Genomic DNA, 15873 nt, shown 5'->3' with positions numbered 1-15873 from the left:
ATTGTGATTATCTGGGTCGTGAAGATCTTTTTTGTACAGATCTTTTGTGTACTCTTGCCACCTCTTCTTAATATCTTCTGCTTCTGTTAGGTCCATACCATTTCTGTCCTTTATCGAGCCCATCTTTGCATGAAAGGGCCGAATTAAATGCATGAAGATAGAAGAGGATAAAATCAAGACTAATTGAAGAAGGAATATAATCAGAAACCTGAGTCTGTTGACATGTTTAAAAAAGGAACAAAGAGCCAAGTTCAAAGCTATGCAGAGATTATCACATTTAAGTGTATCAATACAAAAGAAAGTGCAGAGATGGAAAGTAAAACAGATAAAAAGGCTAGCTAGGATGGTGAATTATTGATATTACTGAAGGAGAAAGAACCTAGATTTCAGGAAGGACTTTCTACTGTATTTATTACCAAGGAAAATTAAAAACTAAGAAAATGCCACTAGATTGAATGATTAACTAAGGAGTCCAGATACAAAGGAATCACAAATGGCAGAGGTCAAACCCAGGAATATCTACCTTCAAGATATTTTATTAAATAAAACAAAGGTTATAGAAAAGGGTATAATATTTAATTCAGTGGCAAAACAACAAAGGAAATAACTTAGAAAATGAGAAGACCAAATACATGTTATGACAATAAATATGAATGAAGAAATATTTCTCACTCATAGCATAAACGTTAAGAATATCAACTTTGAAGCAGTACTTCGGATTTGAATCTCAGCTTTGCCACTTATCAGTTGTATAATTTATTTGAACTCAACCATTTGCCCTATTTCACTATCAATGGTATATAAAGACGGAGAAGGCAATGGCACCCCACTCCAGTACTCTTGCCTGGAAAATCCCATGGATGGAGGAGCCTGGTGGGCTGCAGTCCATGGGGTCGCTAAGAGTTGGATACAACTGAGTGACTTCACTTTCACGCACTGGAGAAGGAAATGGAGACCCACTCCAGTGTTCTTGCCTGGAGAATCCCAGGGACAGGGGAGCCTGGTGGGCTGCCGTCTATGGGGTCGCACAGAGTCGGACACGACTGAAGTGACTTAGCAGTAGCAGTTATATAAAGAAACTCAAAATCTGACTCCTATACAAATGTTTAATAGATAAGTAATCTTAAATTACTTAAAAGTAAACTCAAACTCTCCTTTTTCAAAGATAAAGTTAAACTGATCTTCCCTCCAAAATTGGCTTTCCATTGTAACATTAATATTTTCATCACATTCTCCAAGTCACTGAGGTTTAGCATCTCAGGAATATCATCACTGAATATTCTTCCTTCCCTGTCATCCCATATTCCAAAAAGAACTGATCAAGTCTTGTCTTCATATTTCCTCTGGAGAGTTCCTTGACCACCAGTCTCATATTAAGTCATAATATAAATACCTTTGGTCTCACCTCACCCTCTGGTTCTCTAGTCTACATGCCACATTATCTTCCCCAAACCTCCATGATTAAAAATAAAAACAAGCAAACAAACAAAAACAAAAAGCCCTTACCACATCCACAGCTGAGTTCTCTAATAAGTTATCACTTTACATTAGTATACTTGAACTATATCCTGTTGGCAGCTAATACCATAAAAGCCTTTTGTCAAGAGTTTTGTGGGGATTTCTCAGCAGAGGGGAGTGAATTATAGCTGGGAAAGCTCCATCATTTCCTTTCTACCATTCCTTCTGAAATTTACCATCACTTTCCATGGTGAGTTGAGAGACAGTGCTAAGTCTCTCCTAAGGAACCATGGATGTATAGAACAACTTTATGAAAAGAGTGCTCATCAGAGCATTGATTCTTTAGAAAAAGAAAGAAAGAAAATGGAAAGAAATAACCTGAGTGTCCATCACTAGGCAATTCTTTAAAAAATATACAAATGTAGCCCATCGATATAGTGAGACACTACACAGTCATTTCTACTGCTATAACTAATACCAGCTAACAGTTACTGAATGCTTACCTTTCACCAAGTACTGTGCAACGCACTTTTTACAAAGTCATTCATAAGCTTCTCCTTTATGAAAGTCAGGGAGCCCTATTATAGAAATAAAAAATCTCAAACCCTTATCTTTGTATCCAAGGACCTCCACCATTTGTCCACATCTATCTTCCTAGAAAGCTTCCAGTATTCAGAGAGTCTACACTATATATTCCCTCCAATTCTGTTGGTTCATAAAATTCCTCTCTAACTTGGGCCTATTCTTTATTCTCTACCTTAATCTCATCTCTCCAAGACCAGTTCATAGATCTATAATCATCTTCTTTGAATTTTTAAATTGTCTCATACCACCCATACAGCCCACACTGGATTCCTCTATGCAGCAGAACTTTAGGGAACCTAATCTTACCATATACAGCACATACCACCTCATATTTTAAGTTATCTTTTCATGGGTATAAGTATTCTGTTAACTAGATTACATGTTTTTATTTATTTAACACTTTCACAGTGCTTACAATGAAATGGGCAGTGTTTTAAATACTTTTCAATATTAATTCACTTCTCATAAAACTCTGTGATTAGATATAGTTATTACCCAAATTTTACAGGAGTGGAAACAGAGACAAAGGAATGTTAAGTATCTTGTTCAAGGTCACAAGCAACAGAGTAGGATTTGCAATCTAGGCCGTCTGGCTGCAGACATGACTCACACTCACTGTGCTATGGTGCCTCTCAGACTGAGAGGTGAACGAACACTTCTCTACTAGAGGGGGCAGGGAGAAGCACGGTGCTGTCCACAGCAGACTTGCAAATGTTGTTACTGTGGATAAATTCATCTACAGTGTGCCTGCTAGAACTCAATTTACGTAAAAGATATGTTTCGAAAAGTTTCCTTATAAACCAAATTATTTTAACTCAAATATCTGATGCACCAGGAAAGCACATTATAACATGGTACTCGCTAAATCTTTTCTTTCTGCCTTTATAACAAAAAAACTTAAGTCCTTCTCTATGGAAAGAGTCCTTCTGTAATACAAATCATCTCATTTTATATAAATCCTAAATTCTTAATATTTCATAGATATTTTCTTAAAGAACAAAAATCTTCTGTTTTAAAAACTATTATAGGTGAGAATAAAGCTAAAAGATTTTACATGACATCAAGATAGCAGCAAATGATCAGAAGGTTGAAACCTCTTTTTTCTCTCCCCAACTATCTCTATGAGGCATACTTAATTTGGCCAAGCTACTGAGATCCTATTCATGGTTATGTAATACTCTGGGGCAGAGGTTCTTAATTCTGTTACATGGTAATAAAAAGGGGAGGGAGGTATAATCATGGACTGCTTTGAGAATCAGATAAAAGCCACCAACCCACTCAACAGTCAAGAAAACTGCTTATATGCACATATCAAAATATCAAAAAAAATTTTTTTTCCACACGTTCCTAAGGGATAATGCCCTGGCAACATCTCAAAGAATCCCATTGAGAAAGAGAAGGGGAGAGTGGCATAAACAATGTCAAGTCAAAGGTTTCGAGGAATATGGGAAGAAAAAAAATAGTACATACCATGTGCCACCACACTTCGTCTTTCTCATATTATCTTTGTATTAATAACAACCCTGTGAAGTAGGCAATTAGCCCTATTTTACAGGTGTGAATCCGAGATTTAAAGAAATACAGTGACTCACCCAAGGTCAGACAACTCAGTGAGGTACCGCAGCGGGTGGAAGGCTGTGGACTCCACAGTGCTTTTGCCACTGCACAAAGCTGCCTATTCTAGAACACAAACACGTTCTTAACCTGGCTTTCCTCCACTCGGACTAAGTGCTCCTGGACACCAACTCATCTCCCCAAATACTCTCAGGGTAGCCACAAACGATGAGAATCAAAGGAATGGTACATTTCTCACTTTAATCCTCCAAACCCTGAGTTGTATGTGTTTGTGTGTGCGCATGCACACAGCATGCTCAATTGCTCAGTCATGTCTGACTCTTTGCGACCCCATGGACTGCAGCCTGCCAGGGTCCTCTGTTTACAGAATTATCACCAGCAAGAATACTGGAGCAGGTTGTCATTTCCTACTCCAGGGGCTCTTCCAGACCCAGAGATCAAACCCACCTCTCTTGCACTTTCTGCATCGGCAGGTGGATTCTTTACCAGTGCACCACCTGAAAACCCTGAGTTACAGCATCACTATTTCTTCTAATTCCAAAGATTTCATCTTCCACATTTTAGGTGGATTAAGAGACTTATCAATCTTATTAGACACCTGTCATTCACACCTGATGCTTATTTACCCAGCACTTTATTTGAAGTCACAGTGGGTGTTTTTTTAATCTGTATTTTTAAAAAATGCTTATAGGTGAGATATAATAAGAATAAATTGCATTTGCCAAATGAAAGTCTTTTCATAACTGGTTTCATCAAAGTTTTAATGTTTTTTTGTTTTTCTTGGCCAAACCACTTGTTCCTTTGGCAAAACAAAATACCTAATGCAGTAGACAAATACTCAACTGTCTTTATCTAAATTCAACAGACTTTCCAGTTACATTATTTTTGCTACAGTTACTAACATTGTTTCTGGCTTAAGGATTTAAAGTATCTATTGGGAGTTCCCTAGCGGTCCAGGGGTTAAGACTTGGTGCTTTCATTGCCAGGGTCCTTCCCTGATCAGGGACTGAGATTATGCAAACTGGGCTGGGAGGGGCGGGGGTAATCCACTGACTACTTTCAGCTAAAGCCACAGACATGAAAGGGTTCAGTCAGGTAACTCATGAGTCCTCTGTAGCAAGGCAATAAAAATGAGCTACCAGAAAACTACGATGAATTTCTACAAGGTCAAAATCATGTTACAGCATATAAAGGTAACAAATCAACATGTTATACAACTTAAGTTTATAAAATGCTATATAGCAAATATTTTAAATTTAAAGAAAGAAAACTAAACTGGGTACTTGAATACCTCATTTATCTTTAGCTTCTATAAAGAGGTATTATAATCAGTTTAGAGTCCAAGTAAATACTTTGAAAAGAAGAGTCAAAAAGTCACTTCTAAGGATTAGCTCAAAACATAACAGCAGAAAATAAAATATATAGAATAGTTGTATGTTAGATGTTCAAAGCAATAATTCCGAAAAACTCTTCTTAAAAAAAAAAAAATCATCCACCCTTCCATAGCCCACATATATCTAGTAAAATACTAAGGGAAAAAGGAAAGATTTCTACTATGGTATTTTATAAAGATACTGTAAACAAAAATTGGCTGAATCTTCTAAGTGGTTTCCAGTACTACCTTAGAAGGTCTTTCAGACATTTGAAACATTAATCTTATAAACAAGGAAATTAAGATTCCTAGCTGAGTATAACGGAGAAGGCAATGGTAACCCACTCCAGTGTTCTTGCCTGGAGAATCCCAGGGACAGGGGAGCCTGGTGGGCTGCCGTCTATGGGGTTGTACAGAGTCGGACACGACTGAAGTGACTTAGCAGCAACAGCAGCTGAGTATAAAGCTAACTGCTAGAATGCCAAGTGTTGCTCTGGAGGCTAAGGTATATGAATAAAAAAAAGTAGATGACTTAGCTTAAGAAAAAAACAGTACACCATTACTATACATAGGACCTCAGAAATCTAACCCAAGTCTTTGTTTTCTCACTTGCAAACTCTTAGGATACTGTCTTCCCAGCCACCTTTCCAGCACTGTTTTGCTGATCAAATGACAGGCACCTACCCTAGACTTCAGGAGGCAGACAGGTGGAATTCCAGTTAAGAGTTCTAAAAGGAAAGATGATGGATGGTTCTGATTATGAAAAATGTTACTTTTTACACAGGAGACTAGTTGAAAGAGGTAAAAGGCATTTAAGTCAGAGTGCACAGTCTTACAATAAGGGGGAAAGGGAGCTTCAGCTAAAGAAAAGGAAGTGACTGCCTAAGAGCACAATTATAGAGAGAAACAAAGATAACTGAAATCACACAACCATTTAAGAATAAAGTTAACAGATGGTTAAAATATCTTTCTCATCTTTACTTTCCCCAGCTGGCACAATGTTTGACATGTAACAGGTATGAAATAACAATTCTTGAATTTAACTGCTTAGGTTCAACAATAAATTCCAAATACAAAGCAGTAAGTCCCTCACTCCAACTGTCTTTCTTGTCTGTGTCAAGTTTAATGCAGCCCTGAACAATAAAGGATCCTCTATGACCCACCTCCCAGAATATTGGAAATAAAAGCAAAAATAAACAAATGGGATCTAATTAAAATTAAAAGCTTCTGCACAACAAAATAAACTATAAGCAAGGTGAAAAGACAGCCTTCAGAATGGGAGAAAATAATAGCAAATGAAGCAACTGACAAACAACTAATCTCAAAAATATACAAGCAACTCCTGCAGCTCAATTCCAGAAAAATAAACGACCCAATCAAAAAATGGGCCAAAGAACTAAATAGACATTTCTCCAAAGAAGACATACAGATGGCTAACAAACACATGAAAAGATGCTCAACATCACTCATTATCAGAGAAATGCAAATCAAAACCACAATGAGGTACCATTTCACGCCAGTCAGAATGGCTGCGATCCAAGTCTACAAGCAATAAATGCTGGAGAGGGTGTGGAGAAAAGGGAATGTTGGTGTACACTGTTGGTGGGAATGCAAACTAGTACAGCCACTATGGAGACAGTGTGGAGATTCCTTAAAAAACTGGAAATAGAACTGCCATACGACCCAGCAATCCCACTGCTGGGCATACACACCAAGGAAACCAGAACTGAAAGAGACATGTGTACCCCAATGTTCATCACAGCACTGTTTATAATAGCCAGGACATGGAAGCAACCTAGATGTCCATCAGCAGACAAATGGATAAGAAAGCTGTGGTACATATACATAATGGAGTATTACTCAGCCATTAAAAAGAATACATTTGAATCAGTTCTAATGAGGTGGATGAAACTGGAGCCTATTATACAGAGTGAAGTAAGCCAGAAAGAAAAACACCAATACAGTATACTAACGCATATATATGGAATTTAGAAAGATGGTAACGATAACCCTGTATACGAGACAGCAAAAGAGACACTGATGTATAGAACAGTCTTTTGGACTCCGGGGATGATTTGGGACAACTGCATTAAAACATGTATAATATCATATAAGAAACGAATTGTCAGTCCAGGTTCGATGGGGGGGGGGGATGATTTGGGACAACTGCATTAAAACATGTATAATATCATATAAGAAACGAATCGTCAGTCCAGGTTCGATGTAGGATACAGGAAGCTTGGGGCTGGTGCACTGGGATGACCCAGAGGGATGATATGGGGAGGGAGGTGGGAGGGGGTTCAGGATGGGGAACACGTGTACACCCGTGGTGGTAGCATGTTGATGTATGGCAAAACCAATACAATAGTGTAAATTAAAAAAAAAAAAAAATAATAATAGTAATAATTAAAAAACTAAAAAAAAAAAAAGAAATCACAGAAGGAAGCTTGGGGACTTTATATAAGCCCAAGCTTTCTTGGTAAGCCAGCTAAAGGATCTTGAGTCCTCGGAAAGCTCACCTACAACATTACTTCATAATTATCAGCAACCTAAAGGGGGTCTTTGACCTCTGTGCCAAAGCCTTTGACTGTGCGGATTACAATAAATTGTGGAAAATTCTGAAAGAGACGGGAATACCAGACCCCCTGACATGCCTCTAGAGAAACCTATATGCAGGTCAGGAAGCAACAGTTAGAACTGGACATGGAACAACAAACTGGTTCCAAATAGGAAAAGGAGTACGTCAAGGCTGTATGTTGTCACCCTGCTTATTTAACTTATATGCAAAGTACATCATGAGAAACATTTGGCTGGAAGAAGCACAAGTTGGAATCAAGATTGCTGGGAGAAATATCAATAACCTCAGCTATGCAGATGATACCACCCTTATGGCAGAAAGTGAAGAGGAACTAAAAAGCCTCTTGATGAAAGTGAAAGAGGAGAGTGAAAAAGTTGGCTCAACATTCAGAAAACAAAGATCATGGCATCTGGTCCCATCACTTCATGGGAAACAGATGCGGAAACAGTGGAAACAGTGTCAGACTTTATTTTTGGGGGATCCAAAATCACTGCATATGGTGACTGCAGCCATGAAATTAAAAGACACTTACTCCTTGGAAGGAAAGTTATGACCAATCTAGATAGCATATTAAAAAGCAGAGATATTGCTTTGCCAACAAAGGTCCGTCTAGTCAAGACTATGGTTTTTCCAGTGGTCATGTATGGATGTGAGACCTGGACTGTGAAGAAAGCTGAGCGTGGAAGAATTGATGCTTTTGAACTGTGGTGTTGGAGAAGACTCTTCAGAGTCCCTTGGACTGCAAGGAGATCTAACCAGTCCATCCTAAAGAATATCAGTCCTGGGTGTTCACTGGAAGGACTGATGCTGAAGCTGAAACTCCAATACTTTGGGCACCTCAAGAGCTGACTCACTGGAAAAGACCCTGATGCTGGGAGGGATTGGGGACAGGAGGAGAAGGGGATGACAGAAGACGAGGTGGCTAGATGGCATCACTGACTCGATGCACATGAGTTTGCGTAAACTCCGGGAGTTGGTGATGGACAGGGAGGCCTGGCGTGCTGTGATTCATGGGGTCGCAAAGAGTCGGACACAACTGAGCGACTGAACTGAGGAGGAGGTCTGCAAAAAAGGAACAGTACTAAAACACCAAAGCATGGCAAATGTCACAATTTTTAAAAATAAAAAAAGTGACCCTCCAGAAATGTCACAAGCCCAGACAAACTCTGCTGCTGCTGCTGCTGCTAAGTCACTTCAGTCGTGTCCGACTCTGTGCGACCCCACAGACGGCAGCCCACCAGGCCCCGCTGTCCCTGGGATTCTCCAGGCAAGAACACTGGAGTGGGTTGCCATTTCCTTCTCCAGTGCATGAAAGTGAAAAGTGAAAGTGAAGTCACTCAGTCGCTCTTAGCGACCCCATGGACTGCAGCCCACCAGGCTCCTCCATCCATGGGATTTTCCAGGCAAGAGTGCTGGAGTGGGCTGCCACTGCCTTCTCCGAGACAAACTCTAGAATGGATAATAAACAAATACATATGTATGTATAAAAATATAAAAGGGAGCAGTCCCTCAGACTGTATGAGTTCTCAAAATAATTCATGTCAAATTAATCCCATTACCTTTTTGTCTGTGTTACCCTGAAAGAAACCAACAGAAATTAAGCACCATTTATTCATTCCCAGGTGGCACCAGTGGTAAAGAACCTGCCTCCCAATGAAGGAAGCACAACAGACACAGGTTCAATCCATGGGTGGGGAAGATCCCCTGGAGGAGGAAAATGGCAACCCACTCCAGTATTCTCACCTGAAAAATTCCATGGGCAGAAGAGCCTTGTGGGCCACAGTCTATGGGGTCACAAACAGTCGGACATGACTGAGCAACCAAGCACACACACACAATTCATTCAACAGCTAACATTCATTAAACAAACACTGTGCCAGGAGGTTTACATACCGTGGTTCTCTAACCCATATAAAAATCTTATCACTGAGATTCTCCAATTTCATGGATAAAGAGCTAGCTTACAAACATTAGAATACCCTGCCCAAATCATGATAGCTAAAAGGTAGAAGCCAAACCTTCAAACTAACTTCAAGGTCCTGTCCCTTTTTACCACATCAGATGGTCTCCTACTGCAGAAAAAAAAAAAAAAAGCATCTTGTCTTCTGCAAGCATTTGACAAAGTATCTCATGATATCCCCTACGGGCAAGACTGACGTAGCAAGGGCAAAAAAAAAAAAAAAAAGAGTTGTAATGCTGGAATAGCCATTTTCATTAAAAGTTTCATATCCGCTAGGCAATAGCCCATAGCAGTCAGTCTTGTTTTCTGTTTCCATCATCATTAGTATGTATAACACTCCATTAAAGACTGTTGCACAGTCACAAGGAAAGAAGGCCTGTATCTGGTTTGGGAAAAGCCCCACCCTTAAAAGCAGAGACATTACTTTGCCAACAAAGGTCCATCTAGTCAAGGCTATGGTTTTTCCAGTGGTCATGTATGGATGTGAGAGTTGGACTGTGAAGAAAGCTGAGTGCCGAAGAATTGATGCTTTTGAACTGTGGTGTTGGAGAAGACTCTTGAGAGTCCTTTGGACTGCAAGGAGATCCAACCAGCCCATCCTAAAGGAGATCAGTCCTGGGTGTTCATTGGAGGACCGATGCTGAAGCTGAAACTCCAATACTTTTGGGCACCTCATTCGAAGAGTTGACTCACTGGAAAAGGCCCTGATGCTGGAAGGGATTGGGGACAGGAGGAGAAGGGGACGACAGAGGATAAGATGGCTGGATGGCATCACTGACTCGATGCACATGAGTTTGAGTGAACTTCGGGAGTTGGTGATGGACAGGGAGGCCTGGCGTGCTGCAATTCATGGGGTCGCAAAGAGTCGGACACGACTGAGCGACTGAACTAGACTTCGAGTCTAAAGAGAAACCAACCTCTGGCCCTGTGTCACTAGATTATAGAGACTTGTGAAGGGCTTTGTGCTTGGCCGCAGCTCACCCTTTTCTTTCAGAGTCTATTAATGACTGATGAGAACACTGAAGACAGTCTTACCAAATCTTCAGGTGAAAAGTTAAAATAGGTGCCTAATACAGCTGTAGAGATCATGCTTTATTTTTATGGGCATGGCCAGGAGCCAATCTAGTGCCTGACCCACAGTAGCTCCATCAATGTTTCTTGAGCTACAGAATCAAAATTCAAAAGCATATTAACAGGCATTAAGCACTGAAGAAAACCTATCAAAGCCGACTTTAATGGGTCTACTACATTGGGGGTTGGCAAGGAAGGCAACTACACAATGAAAGTAAAATCAAGTTGAGGGACATAGTCTTCCTTCCTCACTCTCTCCCTCTATCTCTCTTGCTTCCTTTCAGCAAACAAAACTAAGACAGCATGCCCAATATTAATCAATGTGGCAACCCAAAAACTCACAGCATCTTTTCGACTTCAGAGTTAGAAAAGGATTCTCCACAAGGGAGGTGATAGCCTGTACTTCTTTGCACAGTTCAAACCACACTTAGAGTCATTTCTACAGCTCAAGCTATCAAATTTTAAGAAAAGAAGGCAATAATTAAATACCAAGTATCCAGAAGAGATGTCAAAATAATGATATGACTTAGAACAATGTTACAGGAGATCTACTAAAAGGAACCAGAGCTGTTTACCAAGAGAAGACAAAACTCAAGGGGATGTACAGCCATCTTCAACTATCAGAAGGGATGCCACGTGATTCAGATTCAGATGTCATGTGATTCAGATTCAGAGAGCAGGGAAACAGATTTTGTCTCTAGACCTGGAAAAACGAACTGGAAAGTAATCTGTCCAAAAATGAAACAAGCTATCTCAGGATACATTGTTTTCCACCTTCTGTATCAGTTCATCTCACGTCCAAGATGTTCAGACTAAAGTAGACAATCACTTGACTGAAATATTAAACTAAAGACTGAAATAGTAAACCTTGAACTATCTTAGGTTCCTTTTAGTCTTTAAAATAGGAATGTTTGAGAGTGTACTTTGCAAGCAAAACACAAAGTATTTTATTGTGCAACCCCATAGACGGCAGCCCACCAGGCCCCGCCGTCCCTGGGATTCTCCAGGCAAGAACACTGGAGTGGGCTGCCATTTCCTTCTCCAATGCATGAAAGTGAAAAGTGAAAGTGAAGTCGCTCAGTCGTGTCTGACTCTAGGTGACCCCATGGACTGCAGCCCACCAGGCTCCTCTGCCCATGGGATTTTCCAGGCAAGTACTGGAGTGGGTTGCCATTGCTTTCTCTAAGTAGTAGGTAGTTCTTTTTGCTAAGTAAAAAGGGAAATTCTTTCTCTCACATCTTATGATGCATTAGTTCCTCTCCATTTGGAATGAAAGGCATACAAGACTCTCTATGGGTCTAACTGAAATAAAATTTCTCCAAAAAGATTGTTTAAAAAGATGAAATGAACTGATATCCAAGAGAAGGAAATTGTATATAATGCTGTTTCCATATGTTGGTACACAGCAAAAGCCTCAATTCTAGAACATAATCCAGATAATGTTTGTGGTGCTCGCTTCGGCAGCACATATACTAAAATCAGATAATGTTTGTGATAAGAGTTATATGCTATGCTTTTGATACTAGAGATCTATGTAATAGATTGCAGGTTTCCTCTCAGATATTTAAAAATCTTTACCCAGCTAAAAGCTTTGAGGATATTTTTGGAATGTATAATGTAAATGTCATTTTTAGGCTGAAGGGCTAAATTATGTTTTAAAAAAATTAAGAGCTCAATTAAAATGGTCTTCTCTTTCTCTAAGATCTGTAGCACAAAAGAAATCACTAAGGGGTGGTTTACCAACATCCAGAAACAGTGCTCCAAAATTTTAAATCTAAACTGGATTCAAATTTCAGCTTGAGAACCAAGACTTGTAGCAATATGATGACCAAGAAGTTACTCAACTTAACCATGCCTGTTTCAGCATGTGTAAAATGAGGCTAATAAAACTATCCACCTCCCACACAGGCTGTTATAAGAATAGAAGAAAAGTAAAATACTCAGCACGGTAAGAACTCACTAAATGTTAGCTATTATTATTACTTTACCTTAATAAATCTTTAAATTTCCAACTGATCACAGGCATTGACCCTACAAATTTCCTTTATCTCTCTAGTAACACTCAACCATAATTATTAAAATTGTGTTAAGTGATCTTGTACAAAAATGCAAGGGAAAAAAAAAAAAAAGAACCACCCAGGTTCCTGACATTCACTTTTTCAGATCTTATGCTTTATAAAGAAGTAAAAATAGAGGAGTAAAAATAGAACATGGAATCAGAGCATCTTTGTAAATTCTAGACTCAGTAGTTTAATAATAGCATCAAATATCTAGTATCACAACTATTAAAAAACTGCATTCTATCAAGTAGTGTCCATGGACTTACACACTACACAATCACTAATTAAGATCTATTGTGGGGTAGTAATAATAAAGATGGAGAGCTTACACTGGGCCAGGTCCTAACGTGCGTTTATGTATATTTGTCCTGACAACCGTATGAACTATATACTATTATTATGGCCATTTTAACAAATCGAGAAACAGAGGCACAGATAGGTTAATTAACTTGCCCCAAATTACACAGCTAGTTAAACGAACAGAGGTGCACACAATCAAGATCAAAAGTCCACTAGACTTGACTGCCTCCGATGAAACTGATCAGGGTGGACTCGTTGGGTATTTTTGTTCTAACACGTGCAAACTGATTTCACGCCCAATTAATGACTACATTTTAACACTTTTCTGACTAACAATCATGTATCTGCAAATGAAAGCTGGCCCTACATTTACAAGCAAAGAAAATAAATAGCAGCAGTAAAGCTGTTAGCTTGAGGACCAATTGTTGGCCAGTATTCATATGACGTTTCCATATGAATATGGGTCGACCTGCATCGCTGAATGTAAGTGACCCACAAGTCAGACCCACGCAGGCTGCAATGGAACTGCGTAACCCTCACCAGCAAGCGGTCATTTCAAAATCCCTCCAGAAAGAAAAGACTTGCCAATCGGCACTTTGTTCGAAGACAGGACAAAATGGAAGTTGCACAAACACTTAGTCATCAGTAAGTGCTGAAGTTACACATCACCTAGTTCGCAAAATCAAACCGGCAGCTAAGTTCCTAATTCCGAAAGAAAAAGGGCTGACGCTCGGTTGACTGACTGCAGGGTGAAGGCACCTAGGGCCCAAGCGGAAGCGAGTCACAGAGGAAAAACTAGCCGCCCGACGGGGACCCACCACATGCGCAGCCACTCTGGGGACCCCGGGGACTTTTCAGGGCCCTTCCACTTCTCTACCGAGGGCCTGTCCCATCTCCGGGCTTCCCCGACGACGTGTGTTCCCAGGGCGAGACCGCAAAGGCAATGCGCAGGCGGAGCGGACAGGCCTGAGATCTGGACGCCCAGACCCAAGGACCGCGGTAGCAAAGTCCCCTGAGGCGCGGAGGCGCCGCCCCCCCGCCCCCCGCGGCCCGCACCTGCAGGGTGGTGATGTGCTTGTCGTTGAACTTGTTCTCGCAGTAGCGCAGCACCAGCGACGTCTTCCCCACGCAGCCTTCCCCCAGCAACACCACCTTGAACGAGTAGGTTCGGCCCGCCGCCGCCCCGCCGCCGCCGGCCGCAGCCATCCCGTCGCGTCCCCGCCGCGCCGAGCTCCCCACAGCCGCCGCGGCACCTTCACAGCCGCGGCCCGCGCAGCCCCTCCGCACCGGCGTCCCCCGCCCCGGACGCCGACCCCACTGCGCCTCCGGGAGAGGCCTGGAAGCGCCGAGGGGAAAGTCCGAGAGTGCAGGGCCCCGGGCACCACGTCAGGAACCTGGGGAGAGGCGAGCAGCGCCCGCTCTCCGCCTCCCTCTAATGGCGTCTCCTTCCTCCTACGTCACACGTCGGGTCACGTGACGGACGCGGCGGGGGCGGCCCCCGGGACAAGGCCCCGGAGCGCGCCTGGGTGTGGGCGGAGCCTGCGGACCCGGCCCCGGGCCCGAGCGAGACCCGCCGGGCCAGCTCTAGCGTTGCTCGATTGTCTGCGGGCCGCCACATCTCTGCAGCTGGTGGGAGCCTGCGTACAACGAGGAATGAGGAATTTGAGGCGAGCCCAGCTCAGGTGGAATGTTCAAGTACACAATGTTCTCGTTCTTGCCCAGGGGATGTTCACGAGGCTAATGACCTCTCCCTTCCGGAGGTCCCGGTAAAACGATTTTGCCAAGGTGCCCCATCAGTATCTTTACAGTCTTTCTCTGTGGGGTCCCAAATCCTAACTATTGAATTTCTTTCAGTTCTCCAGACCACCTGGACTCCTCCTTAAATTTCAGTGTCTCACCTTAAACCAGAAGGTTTCCCGGACCATCCCATCTTTTTCCCTGTCATTTCATCTCTCTCCCCACCGGTGTATCTTCTCTAGCCCAGCTTACCATACTTCGTGGAAATTACCATGTTCAATATTTGTCTTTCCTTATTAGGCTGTAGACTTCTTAAAGACAAGAACTGTGTGAGACTTGCCCACCCTTGAGTTTCTGACCTCAGGTGCCAGACACATTACTAGTATTCTATAAGTATTTGGGGAAGGAATGAATAAATGGTACCTCTCAGGCAGTTATGCCTTGGTTTCCCATTTTTTGCTGTCTTTCATGAAGCTTTTTCCACCATGAAACTTTTGACATTCCATGTTGACTCCGCCTTGACAAGCCTGTCTGATTTGATGATTTCCTCCTGTGCCTCCCCTTTCTTTCATGAAATAAATTATTCCGAGATACCATACCAGTGTTTCTAAAAGTTTGCAACCAGAAACCTGATGTCATCAAACATTCTTTTTCATGAGATTCCTCTTCCACTTCAAACTAGATAGTCCATTCAATGATTCAACAAATATTTGAAGGTGCCCACCATATGCAAGGAGATCCAACCAGTCCATTCTGAAGATCAGCCCTGGGTGTTCTTTGGAAGGAATGATGCTAAAGCTGAAACTCCAGTACTTTGGCCACCTCATGCGAAGAGTTGACTCATTGGAAAAGACTCTGATGCTGGGAGGGATTGGGGGCAGGAGGAAAAGGGGACGACAGAGGATGAGATGGCTGGATGGCATCACTGACTCGATAGACGTGAGTTTGAGTGAACTCCGGGAAATGGTGATGGACAGGGAGGCCTGGCATGCTGCGATTCATGGGGTCCGCAGGGAGTCGGACACGACTGAGATACTGAACTGAACTGAACTGAACCATATGCCAGGCACTGTGGTAAATAAGATACAATGCCTTGTCATTAAGACTTAACTGTTTAGCAGGAAAAACAGAAACGGTCATTATTCAATTGAGTGATTTCATCTTTATAAAGCAGTTC

The 15873-nt window shown here is 41.8% G+C and overlaps 1 protein-coding gene across 1 annotated transcript in view; it reads right to left on the bottom strand.

Annotated features, from left to right (window-relative positions):
* Window positions 1-14424, bottom strand: part of RAB21 (RAB21, member RAS oncogene family) — a 34387-nt gene extending 19963 nt beyond the window's left edge. The window contains exon 1 of the mRNA XM_061415521.1: window positions 14016-14424. Within this exon, the coding sequence (XP_061271505.1) occupies window positions 14016-14165 (150 nt within the window). The 5' untranslated portion in view covers window positions 14166-14424. The remainder of the gene's footprint in view (window positions 1-14015) is intronic.
* Window positions 14425-15873: the final 1449 nt, after the last annotated feature.

Source organism: Bos javanicus, chromosome 5 (genome assembly GCF_032452875.1).
Source record: "Bos javanicus breed banteng chromosome 5, ARS-OSU_banteng_1.0, whole genome shotgun sequence".
NCBI lineage: Eukaryota > Metazoa > Chordata > Mammalia > Artiodactyla > Bovidae > Bos > Bos javanicus.
Note: the sequence above shows the minus strand (reverse complement) of the source record. Positions and strands in the feature narration are given on the sequence as shown.